Source organism: Sciurus vulgaris, assembly GCF_902686455.1.
Source record: "Sciurus vulgaris genome assembly, chromosome: 8".
NCBI lineage: Eukaryota > Metazoa > Chordata > Mammalia > Rodentia > Sciuridae > Sciurus > Sciurus vulgaris.
The window spans coordinates 125,626,474-125,640,283 of NC_136468.1; the positions used below are offsets into that span (position 1 = coordinate 125,626,474).

Here is a 13,810-nt window from a genome sequence, read left to right on the forward strand (position 1 = left end):
ACTTAACAACTTTTGACATTGTGAACTGTTTTGGCATTAATATCTTATGTGAAGTGCACATATAACCTCAGTGAAGAGGTTAAAATTTCAGCTAAGAAGAAGTGGAATGACCAGCCAAGAAAAGCAAGCACAGCTAGAGGTAGGGCTTTACATCAGAACAGTGGATTTCATACCAGACCAGGTACAGAAGCTGTGCAGTCACACTGAGTCTTTTGGGTGATAAAAGCACTCAACTTATCTGTTTTCCCACAGGATACAATGGTTGAAACTATGGAGAAGAAAAACACCACCTCCAACTTCATCCTCCTAGGACTCTTTGAGCATACAAGACTACATATTTTTCTCTTCACAGTGGTGATGGCAATAGCTATCACTTCACTCGTGGGCAATGCCCTCATGATTCTCCTCATTCAACAGGACCTCCGGCTCCACACACCCATGTACTTCTTCCTGAGCCAACTGTCCCTCATGGACATAATGATGGTTTCCACCACTGTGCCTAAAATGGCTGCTGACTACCTGACTGGAAGCAAGTCCATCTCCCCTGCTGGCTGTGGCTTGCAGATCTTCTTTATTCCAACTCTGGGTGGTGGAGAGTGCTTCCCCTTAGCAGCCATGTCTTATGACCGCTATGTGGCTGTATGCCACCCACTGCACTATCCCATGCTCATGAACTGGCCACTGTGTCTGAGGATGACCATGGGGTCCTGGTTCCTTGGAGCAGCTGATGGGTTGATGCAGGTCATTGTTGCCCTGAGCTTCCCATTTTGCAGTGGGCTTGAGATAGACCATTTCTTCTGTGAGGCCCCCATGCTGCTGCGCTTGGCTTGTGCTGACACATCTGTCTTTGAGGATGTCATGTACATCTGCTGTGTGTTGATGCTTCTTGTGCCCATCTGCCTCATCCTGACATCCTACAGTCTCATCCTGGCTGCTGTCCTCCACATGCACTCCACAGAAGCCCGCAAGAAGGCATTTGCCACCTGCTCCTCACACTTGGCTGTGGTGGGGCTCTTTTATGGAGCTGCCATTTTTATCTACATGAGACCCAAATCCTACAGGTCAGCTAACCATGATAAGGTGCTGTCAGCCTTCTACACCATCTTCACCCCAATGCTGAATCCTGTCATCTACAGCCTAAGGAACAGCGAGGTCAAGGGAAGCTTGAAAATGTGGCTGGGAAAATGTGCAAATATTAAACACCACCAACCTTAGTCCTACTGTTCAAGATATGTCTATGATCCTGAATTTATTGACATTTCATATATATTCACTACTTATTAATGAATAAAGAGAAAGTTAAGTTTATATATCAGCATCATAAGTAGTTAATGATTGCATCAATTGCATTGACATATATCATTTTTGAGAATGTGTTGTTTGCTAAGCTCCATGAGAAGCAATGTTATATCCTACAACAGTCTCAACAGTTAGGGTAAGTGCTATTGACACCACCCCTTGCTTTCTAGATGAAGAAATGAAGAAAAGGAAAATTAAATATTACTCCCAATGTTACATAAAAGTATTAAATTATGCCTTCAGAGTTTGTTCCTTAACCCAGTATATATTTTTCTGTCCATTATTTTATTCTCCATGCTGTTTACTATCTCTGTGAATATGCAGAAACAACTTATGGGAACTCCAAAAAGACAAATAAGAACAATATTCTTTAGATACAAGGTAAATATTGTCAATATCTGTAAGATGGAGAAAATGATTACCCACTGCAACACCCACACAAGAAATCTATACCCATATGGCAAAAGTTCATTTAAAGGCACCTCAGGAGTCATGCAGGAGGTAGTGAAATCCTAGTGGATCTCAAGACATAGGAGGGCTGTTTTGTGAGTCAGACCCGCATTCAAGCCACAGGTCCCCTGATTGTGCTTCTGGGTTTGATATGGCCTAGGAGAAACTAAACCTATCCATGCCTGAACAAAAACTTCCCTCTGACATCAGTGATGCCAGTGGACAAAAACTGTAGTTCCATCCTGTTCCATCAGCTTTGATACTAGCTGATCCTTGAGCCCCATGCTGGATATCAAGCTTTGTACTAGTCTCATCATCCTCTTGCAGCTAGTGAGTTCCCCATGTCTGAGCATGCACAGCAGACTCATCAGTCTCCATTCTGTGGTGAATCCTCAGCCTGATCTATCTGATGTCCGCCCCCTCTCACTGCAGTTAGAGCATGCACCTGTGTAGACAACCTCAGAGACTTATGTGTATCTTAGTCAATGACACAGGATCAAGAGAACCTACTCTGCAGTGTACTCTGGGGGTGTTTAGCCTCAAATCTAGCCCCTCTTGCTGCAAACAGAAGAAACTCCACTTCTGCAGAACTTTTCTGAGGGATATTTCCTATTCTGAATCCATATAGATGGGCTCACCAGCCTTCAATCTACAACAGATCTGGGGATAAGGGAAGTCTCAACATTAGGAAATCTTCCTGCAGTTGGGAAAACATCCCACCTCTATAGGGACCTGGTGAAATACTCGTGGCTGTCCGATTAAATGAGACAGACTCACTGGGCTCTGTCCAGCAGGAAATCTGGAGGAGGCTCAGGCATCTCTGGCCACTCCCACAGCAGCTGGGAAACTATTCAGTCCCTGCAGGAAACTTCTGTGTAACTAGGATGAGAAATGAGGCATGGGGCCCTGGCTGACTTCCCACAGCTTGGATGCCATCTTTGGATTTTGGTCAGGTCCACCCAGGCCATAGTTTCTGCCAACAACATTGGGGTAATCACAACACTCAGGGTGCACTGAAATTAGGAACACCTGCTAGTGATAAAATAACTATGGTGGCCAGAACTTGGGGAATACAGTCAGCAGCTTACTTAAAATCTTCTGAAGGGCACTGGAACAAATGCAAGCACAAATTCAGTCTGAAGGCTAGAATCAATACCTAATTATTTAATGTATAAACCTACAAGTGTCAAGAATATTTGAGGAATTATGACTTTATTAAAATAAGAAATTGGGCAAAATAAGACATTAGGGAATGATCCAAAAAGTGTGAGCTCTCAGAAAAATAACCCAAAGAGCTGTCTTTAAACAAGTTCAGTGAACTTCAAGAAAATAGATAAATAATACAGGAATTTATCAGATACATTTAATATAATAAAATAATAAAAAGAATCAGAACACAAATTCTAGGACTGAACAAAATAATGTAGAAAATTAAAAATGCAATGAATAGAAACCAAAGCAGAATTAATTAAGCAGAAGATAGAAATGGATCTAAAGAAAAGCTAATTGAAAATATATATTCAAAGTTGAAAAAGGACCAAAGATAGGAGAATTTCTAGAGAAAATATTTGTTTTTCAAATGTAAACCAAGTTTTAGCCATGTGATGTCCATGCTCCATTTATTTTTACTTGTGCAAAGGTCAAAGACTTTAAGGGTTAACTTTAAGGAGAATCAAAAAATCCTCAAAGCATAAACTAATCATATTGTTATGTATGACTCAAACCAATCAATAAAAATTAAAAAGAATAGGTAGTGATATACAAAATGGAATATTATTCAACACTGATGGATTTGAGAGATACTATGGAAAGGGAGAGATATAGCTTGTGGAATTAAAACAGTTGGTATGAGAAGTTATGAGAGTAAAAATGATTCACCATTAGATAAATAGATTTTAGAACATATGGAGCAGAAAATCATATGTAAAGGCCACATAAGTTTAATAAGGATAAAAGATTTCAAGTAAATACAGACTTGGTCTGAGGAGGAAATTGAGCAAGCAAATAAACAATCACAGAATGAACATTATCTTCAAGCAAATATATTAGTAACAATTGGCCAGCTACCTAGAAAATGGGTATGTATTCACAGAAATGGTATTGTAGACCAGTAATCTCATCATAATAAAATAAAGTATGATATCAAAAATAAAGCTCCAAAATAATATTCGAAATATCATGTCTTTCTTTCTTTTCTTTCTTTTCTCTTCTTTCTTTTTTCTTTCTGTGTTTTTTGAGAGAGTTCCGGCCCTTAATTCCTTAATAAATGTTTACATAAAAATTCTTTCAGATGTATTAATGGATGTGTTTTCTATAGATCCCTGTTGTTACAGAAGAAGAATCTAGTACAGGCAGACTGTACAAGAGCATTAATAATAGGAGTGCAATTCGCTGTCAGCTTTAGCTCTTTCTTGGTCACACAGTGGTTATTTACAAATTCTTCAGTCACTTCATCATCCAAGTCAATTCAAGATAGGAAGTGAATGGACGAAAGTGCCCTCATTTAAACTTTCCTTTTCTAAGAAACCTTTCTCATGGATGCTAATTCACAATAATGGGGGGAGAATAGGAAAGAAGAGAGTTACTTTATATTAGGTAGATGGGAGTGAAGGGAGGAGAAGGATTATGGGGGAAGGAATGATAGTAGAGTGAAAGAGACATTATTACCTCATGTACATACATGACTGCATGACCGATGTGATCCTGCAATATGTATAATCAGAAAAATGAGAGATTACACTCCATTTATGTATTGTCTATCAAAACGTATAAATACATTTTACTTTCATGTACTACTACTCATTAGAACAAATAAAATTTTTAAAAAAAATTTTAAAAAACCTTCCTTAAATTCAGCACCATTCCCCCACACTGGCACCACTCACACAGCATTTGCCAAGAACTTGGTGAAATGTATTTCTTCAGTCTGCAAGAGAGAGGGAAGAATGTGTGTTATGGTTCAGATGTGAGGTGTCCCACAAACACTCATGTGTGAGACAATGCAAGAATTTTCATAGTTGAGATAATTGGGTTATGAAAGCTTTGACCTTATCGGTGGATTGGTAATCCACTGGAAGATATGGGTTAACTGGGTGGTAACTGTAGGCAAGTAAGGAGTGGCTGGAGGATGTGGGTCATTGGAGGTGTGTCTTTGGTGGTCTCTGGTGAGCAGAGCTCTCTCTCTGCTTCCTGGTTGCCGTGTCCTGAGCTGCTTTCCTCCACCACACTCTTCCACCATGATATTCTGCCTCACCAGGGCCCAGAGCTGTGGTGTTGACTGAGGACTAAACTTCTGAAGCCATGAGCCAAAATAAACTAGCCCTCCTTTAAAGTTGTTCTTGTCAGGTCTTTTTCTCACAAAAATGCAAAAGCTGAACAAAACAGTGTGTCTACACATAATGCAAATTTTAAAAATACTGGTATATCAAGTGCACCATTGAGTCATTTTTCCAAAATTACACTTGATAAGGACACTGATTTCCTAAATGTTGTTAAATATTATCAAGTAAAAATAAGGCATCTTTCTCACTCTTGACCTTGGCTGAGATTTTATGTATTGATGACTTACTTTTTCCTTAAACACTTCGTTATGTGTCCATGGGTCACTTTTTTTCCTTTCTTCCTCTTCCTCTTACATCATTCCTTTTTCATTAGCAATATTCATAAAGAATCCTTTTCATATAATTGGCCTTTAAATTTGAGTTACCCAGATCAGCCCTCAATCTCTTGCCCTCTGACACCCCCTTGGTTTTCTTCAGTTCCAAGACTGAGCTGCCATCTGCACCTGATGACTGTCCAATCATATCTGTGTCCTTGATTCTTTCCCTTTCTTCAGTGTTATACCAAATGCCTCATTTAATAATTTCAATTGGAGATATTATGTGAGGATGGTAATAAATTAATAAATAATAATTCATTATTTCATGATTCTTCTTCAAAATTTTTACTTTTATATTTTATGTCCAGTGCTTCAATATCTTCCATTAAAATATTAATATATGAGAATATGAGAATTCTGTATGTATGAGAATACATACAGAAAAGTTTGAGAAATATACAGTATTAATATAGAGAATAGTATGTAAACACCAATGTATTCTCCCTATAATCCTTAAATTTCATCTTTATTATATTTTACTTATCTTTCCTCTATATTGAAGCATTTGACAGTAGTGTGCAGAAATAGCAACATTTGATTTCCACATACCTCAACAGGTGTCTTGTGAGAACAAATAAAATAATACATATTATATATGGTATATATTGTATATGTAATACAATATAAATATATTATATATTATTGCAATAATATCACATTTATGTAACATTTCATCAGTAGGACTTACTCAAATTTAACTCAGATTTTACTAAAATGAAATGTGTGTCTATCTTTTTTTGTATCAAAACACATCAAGTTTTATGCATTGCATTTGAATAATATGACACTTGGTTTCTATTGTGTACAGAATCTATGTAGACTATAAACTGAGCTCCAGATACAAGAACACAAACTATTCCCCTTCCAGTGTTTCTCACCTCCACAGCAGCAAACTCAAACCTTCTTGCCTTCCTTCATCATACTAGAAAATAATTTCAGTTCTACCCTCAAAATATATCCTATAAGCAGCTCACTAGTCTTTCCTCAGTAGAAGAAGGTGGCTTCAGATATTTTCTTGTATCACTTATGATGCATTATCACTGTCATTTGACTGATGACTTGATATTTTATAATCATCAAAATATTTCATTCTGCTGTTATCTTTATATTATTATTTTACTTTCTTCACTTTGCCAAATGAGGTTTGAGATGAATTAATATTCAAAACTTGTATGCATAACAGCACAATTAAAATATAGATCATATAATAGAACCACCAAAACCTTAAATAATAAATTTAGATTAGAGATTGATTTGGAGCATGAGAAGAACCTAGACAACATTAACATACAGCAGGGTATATGATTTTGGTGGTACATTTTACTTTTTAAAAAAATATCAATTTTTGGAGAGTGATCTGGTTGCAACAGCTGTCACCCCACTGACCACCATGGTTGGTTGATTCGTCTGATCTGGCTGGCTAGACAGGTGTCCACTTTCTCCCTCACCACTCCATGTGTGTCCACTTTGAAGCTGCACACTTGGTCGAAGAGAATGACCTTTCTTCATTCAAGAGTATAAGAGTAGTTGTGCTCCCCTTCTAGAACCTCCAAACAAGTCCTCAAGAATATCAATTGCACCCATCAGACTATGATGAAGATTCCTCTATTAGGAATTGTATTCAAAAATTGACTCCTACATAAGCTTTTCTAGGTTTGTGCTAGTCTACATCACTCCCTGGATTTTTGGTGCTCAGTTTCTCTTATGAAGTTCCAAGACACATTTGAAACTTCCTTTTCACCACACCAATTAGTGAGCAATGTAAGACCAAGACCACAGCATGCATTTGAATCTTTAAAAAGCTATATACAATACAACCTTTATTATTGACTAAGTGTACAATCAGGCAGAGTATTCCAAAGAGAACATGCCAATTATCCCATCAGAGGAACAAAAAGAAAAATATAATTTTTACAAAACTAATAAATCCTGTGATAATGTGGAACATTCACAAGTCAAACCAAGGAATAATTTAAAAAGAGGAAGGGGAGTGGGCCCAGGAAGTGTATTTAAAGAAATAATAGATGGAATATCCGTCATCTGGGATTCTCTGTGAGGATCCAGGCACAGTACATGTGTAAGACAAATTTCAGTTTTGTCAAAAAGTTCGTTGTTTCATTTTTTTCTTTTATAATAGTGTTTAAGATCAACTTTTTAAAATAGCTTTTTCTTCAAGGAGATTCATGAAAATCTCTGACAAGTAATTTAGAATTTCAGTCTGTGACAACTCAATATCACATAATTGGTGTACGTAAAAACCTCATGAAACTAATGAAGAAATCAGTGACTTTGTGAAACTCCCACCCCAACATCAAATGATGACATTACTAAATGAGCTAATGAGCATAGTGATTTTATGACTTAATTTGAAATGGTTCTGGCTCTTCATTTGAGTGTTTTATGTTCCAGATCTAAGGGAAAGCTTTTCTGTTTTCTTTTAATATACCTGTAATTTACTGTAATTTAGTAAGTTGCACTTTTGTAAACAAAATTAAAACATTTGCCTCTTTCTCTACCTGAAATCTACATATTTCAGAAACTTTAGTGAATTTTCTTTTCCTGACAATATAATTACTTGCATAAATTCAATAAGAATCTGTTTTCTTTATAACAAGACACAAATGGGAACGTGGGCTATATGTCTAAGGCTTGAACTGCAACATAATTTTTGGTGGAGCACCTAGAATACCTGGCTTCCAGGTTTTACTCATGATGAGTAAAACAATAAACTGCCTAGGAACCCACATTTTCATTAAATGTTGTCAGTCCTAATTCTAGGAGCATGATGGTGTAGTAGAACCACCAGAGACCATCCTTTCAAAGAAGCATCAATTTAAACAGTCACTGATGCACAGAAAATTTCTGCACCAGAACTAAGGAAGCCAGAACATCACAGTGAAGTTCTGTGGTCCTTAGATCACAAAGATGAACACACTTTAGTTGTACAGTAAATGCAGTGTTTCTCTGTGATCACAATGATCCTCCCCAGGATAGTACAACATGTGAAAATTCCTGCTGTGAGTCAGCATTTGCCTTGTAGTGACCAAAATACCTGTCCAGAACAATGCAGAGGAAGAAGTTTATTTGAGACTCTAAGAGCTCTAAATCCATGGATGACTCACTCCACTGCTCTGGACCCAAGGGGAGATGAAAGAATGTAAAGAATAGCAGCTCAGGTCATGGCACCCAGCGGGCAGAGAGACCTCTACTCACCAGGGACAAAATATAAACATGTAAGGCACACCCCCAGTGACCCATCTTTTTCAGTCACACCCCACCTGTCTATAGTTACCATCCAGTTAATCCTTATCAGAGAATTAATCCACTGTTTAGATTAAAACTGTCAAATTCTAATCATTCCACCTCTAAACCTTCTTGTATTGTCTCACATATGCAGTTTTAGGGACACTCACATCCAAACCACAACATTCTCCCTATACTCATGGTTTCTCCATGGGATGAAGGAGGCTGGAAATAGTCATTCAGATTTCCCATCATCAAGTACTTGGCAGGAGAATTCTCCTGCATTGGTCCATGGAAAGCATCATGAGCACTTATGGGGTTCAATGACCTCGGACCAGCTAGGGACAAAGACAGGAGGGAGGGTCTCAAGAACACTCATATGGAACTTGACAGCAGCTCCCCATCTCTGCATGTGACACTAATATGCAATGGTCAGTCCACAGACCCTCTGGACTTGCTACTGACTGGATGCCTCACATAGCCTGGTTGCCCTCTGTGGGTTTCCCATAGACCAGTACATGGGAGACAATGCATCACAGCAGAGCCATCACTTCTAACCTGGGCTCAATGCAAGACTACTGCTGAGTTGAATACAATGATCAGCTTGCTAAGAAAAACTATCAACAAACAAATTCAGGCTGGAAAGATGGAAATAGCCAATTCACAAGCACACGCACACACACAGATGAACATTTAAAAGATATAAGAGCAGTTAAGGAAAGATGTGGTGTCAGAAAGATTCTAAATACTCTATTGTAGTTTGTATCTGGAATGTCCCCAGAAGACTCAGATGCTGAAGCCTTAGTCCCCAGCTGGTGGCACTATTGGAGGTGGTGCAAACCCCAGGAGGTGAGTAGAGCTGAAAGATGTGGGTGTCTGGGACATGCCTCTGGGGGGGGGTGTCCTCTCCCCAAACCTCTGTCCCTCTCCACCTCTTCTCTTGACAGTCACGGGGGAGCAGTTCTGCTCTGCCACATGCTGCCCACCATGACATTCTGCCTTATCACAGCTCATGGTGATAGGCCCAGCACATATGATTCAAAACCTCTGAAATTACAAACCAAAACAAAACAACTGTCCCTTCACTTGTGGTTTGCAGGATTTTGAAAAAGTAATTGAAAAGTGACTAATCAACTTCAGAAGAGCAATTTGACAGAAAAAGATTAGAAATAGTTCTAAAACAAATCAAAAGACTTTGACAAAACAATGATTCGAAAATTCAGAAATATTTTTCAGAAAAAATTAACAGAGAAATTGAAATAATAAAAAAGCAGGAAGCAGGTTGTAGCTCAGTGTTTGAGAGTTTGCCAACATGCATGAGGCCTTGAATTTGGTCCCCAGAAACTCTAATTAATCAATTAATTAATTAATATTAAAAGCAAGCATAAATTCTGGATCTAAAAGATACAATAAATGCAATGAATATTTAATAGCAGGAATCAGCAGCAGAATTGCTCAAGAAGCAATAGTGAAAACAAAAAAAGATTATTAAAAAATTTTGGAATCAATCTCACAAAAGAGGTAAAAGACCTCTACAATGAGAACTACAGAACACTAAAGAAAGAAATCGAAGAAAACCTTAGAAGATGGAAAGATCTCCCATGTTCTTGGATAGGCCGAATTAATATTGTCAAAATGGCCTTACTACCAAAAGTGCTATACAGATTCAATGCAATCCCAATTAAAATCCCAATGACGTACCTTACAGAAATAGAGCAAGCAATCATGAAATTCATCTGGAAGAATAAGAAACCCAGAATAGCTAAAGCAATCCTTCGCAGGAAAAATGAAGCAGGGGGTATCGCAATACCCGAACTTCAACTTTATTACAAAGCAATAGTAACAAAGACAGCATGGTACTGGTACCAAAATAGACAGGTAGATCAATGGTACAGAATAGAGGACACAGACACAAACCCAAATAAATATAACTTTCTAATACTAGACAAAGGCGCCAAAAATATGCAATGGAGAAAAGATAGCCTCTTCAACAAATGGTGCTGGGAGAATTGGAAATCCATATGCAACAGAATGAAACTAAACCCATATCTCTCACCCTGCACAAAACTCAACTCAAAATGGATTAACGACCTTGGAATCAGACCAGAGACTCTGCAGATTATAGAAGAAAAAGTAGGTCCCGATCTTCAACATGTCGGCCTAGGACCAGACTTCCTCAACAGGACTCCCATAGCACAAGAAATAAAAGCAAGAATCAATAACTGGGATAGATTCAAACTAAAAAGCTTTCTCTCAGCAAAGGAAACTATCAGTAATGTGAAGATAGAGCCTACAGAGTGGGAGAATATCTTTGCCAATCATACTTCAGATAGAGCACTAATCTCCAGAATCTATAAAGAACTCAAAAAACTCTACACCAACAATACAAATAATCCAGTCGACAAATGGGCTAAGGAAATGAACAGACACTTCACAGAAGAAGATGTACAAGCAATCAATAAACATATGAAAAAATGTTCAACATCTCTAGTAATAAGAGAAATGCAAATCAAAACCACCCTAAGATTCCATCTCACCCCAATTAGAATGGCGATTATCAAAAATACAAGCAACAGGTGTTGGCGAGGATGTGGGGAGAAAGGTACACTCATACATTGCTGGTGGGGCTGCAAATTAGTGCAGCCACTCTGGAAAGCAGTGTGGAGATTCCTTAGAAAACTTGGAATGGACCCTCCATTTGACCCAGCTATCCCACTCCTTGGCCTATACCCAAAGGATCTAAAATCAGCATACTACAGAGATACAGCCACATCAATGTTCATAGCTGCTCAATTCACAATAGCCAGACTATGGAACCAACCTAGATGCCCTTCAATTGACGAGTGGATAAAGAAACTGTGGTATATATACACAATGGAATATTACTCAGCCATAAAGAATGACAAAATTATGGCATTTGCAGACAAATGGATGAAATTGGAGAATATCATGCTAAGTGAGATAAGCCAATCTCAAAAAGACAAGGGACGAATGATATCGCTAATAAGTGGAGGATGACACATAATGGGGGGGAGGGAAGGGTTAGTGTTAGGGTTAGAGTTAGGGTTAGGGAGGGGGGAAAGTATAGAGGAAGAAAGTACTGTATAGAGGGTAAAGAGGGGTGGGAGGGGTGGGGGGAAGGGAAAAAATAACAGAATGAATCAAACAACATTACTGTATGTGGATTTATGATTACACAAATGGTATGCCTTTGTGCCATGTACAAACAGAGAGGCAACATGTATCCCATTTGTTTACAATAAAATAAAAAAAAATGTACATGTTAAAAAAAAAAAACACTATGATCAAGTGGGTTTTGCCCTAGGGAGACAACATTGTTCAACAAGCTATTAAATATGATTCACTGCATACATAGAATTAAGGACCAAAATGAGATGACCATCATAGATGCAAACCAACCTTCAACAATATCTAGCACCTTTTCAAGTTAAGCACCCTGGAGAAACTTACCTCAACGCTGATAGGGATAAAAGGAACTTACTTACCTACTGTAATGGGTATATATGACAAAAATTAAACTAATATCTCACTGAGTACAGAAAACTGAGAGCATTTCCTCTAAAATCAGGAACAGTGTAAAAATGTCCACTCTTACCACTCCAATTCAACATGGTTCTTGAGATTCTATCTAGAGCAATCAAGCAAGAAAAGGAAATTAAATGAACATAACAAGTAAAAGAAGAAAGAAACGAGATTTTAGAGAGTAATAACATTTTGTGACATGGCAAATGACCAATATGATATTTGTCTTCATAACTTCAAACTCAGATCTGTCATCAAGGCTTGCATTCTTCTCCAGCCACATCTTGAGGTTCCCTATGGATTGTGCAGGCTGAGAGCAGACTACAAGTGGGTTTAGCTGGGCTGGAGTTCTGCAGGCAGATGCATGGGCACCACTCTGCCCAAGGGGAAGGCAGAAAGTACTTGCAAAAGATGAGAAAAATTAATTTTAAAATCTATAAATTTATAACATATGCACTCCTGAAATTTGAAAAGATGGAACTCATTTTTTAAGATTTGCACTTCATTATATTTCCATAATATGAGTTACTAATATTTACTTTGTAAAACCCCATTAAATAATATTGTCATTTCATTATAGGATAAGAAATTCCACATCTAAGTTAAGTACCCAAAATAACTCACACCTCTTTTTATTAATATCTGGATTTAATAAGGTAGTAAGAGATCCTCACACCCATCCATTTCCAACCCAGCCTCAGATACTCTGTAAACTGGCATGCATATTTGTTAGTTCTCATAATGTCCTTCTATTAGTCTTTTTTAGTGACTTGTCAACAAACTAATGTTTAAGTGTTTATCCTAATTCAGTCTCCTACCAGTGGATCTGGTAGGATAGATTTATTTACCAGAATCTTAATCTTCATTTTATCACAATTTGTATGAATCAAATTTTTATGTTACAGAATTTCTGACTGGGTTTGTATTATCACAAAACCATCATCTACCTCTGCTAAGATGGAACAATATATTTTCCATAGCATAATTTATCTTAGTCACAATTTCCAACCATTTCCCCTGGAAACTGGCAAGACTATAGAAGGTAATTGTTGCTGATACTAATGAAGCTATTATCCAGCAGAAGACTCATAAGTGATTCCTACATCTGGTTGATCCTTATGTCCCTAATTTAGAAAACAAGAGGATTTCAGTATCCATTACCTAATCCCCCTTACAGTTCTCCATCCTGTTCTGAAATAGCTGGGTTTTTCCCCTCTTGAGACTAATTCTGGGCAGCAGGTGAGAGCTACAGAGCTGACCAGGTTGGTGGATTTGCTCTTAGTTTGAACTGAGTTCATCTCCAAGTCAGTAAAGTCAGGTGAAATGTCCAAGGCTTCTGTCCCTGTAGGCTTGGACACTGGGGATCAATTAGAAGAAAAAGGAGGACATGAAAGGTTTGCTGGAAGAAGGTTCTGCACACCAGGAGTAGCAACTTGTCCTTCTGTTCCTGTGTGTAGAACCTGAGTAAGTAAGAAATGTTTTACTGTTTTCACCTGAACAAGGAATAGCAAAGGAAGGTGTGTGGGAATAACACAGGGACCACTGCACAGGGTGAAGAGCTTTGTGATTCTGGCATAAAGACAATGTCTAGAGGTAGGAGCAGTGAGCACTGAATGT

General features: G+C 38.0%; 1 protein-coding gene across 1 annotated transcript; it reads left to right on the plus strand.

Moving 5' to 3' along the window:
* Nucleotides 1-261: 261 nt before the first annotated feature.
* On the plus strand, nucleotides 262-1,215 carry LOC306668905 (olfactory receptor 2T33-like; the record flags this gene model as incomplete). Its single annotated transcript, XM_079152640.1, has 1 exon — nucleotides 262-1,215. The coding sequence occupies exon 1, from the start codon at nucleotides 271-273 to the stop codon at nucleotides 1,213-1,215; it is 945 nt and encodes a 314-aa protein (XP_079008766.1). The 5' UTR covers nucleotides 262-270.
* Nucleotides 1,216-13,810: the final 12,595 nt, after the last annotated feature.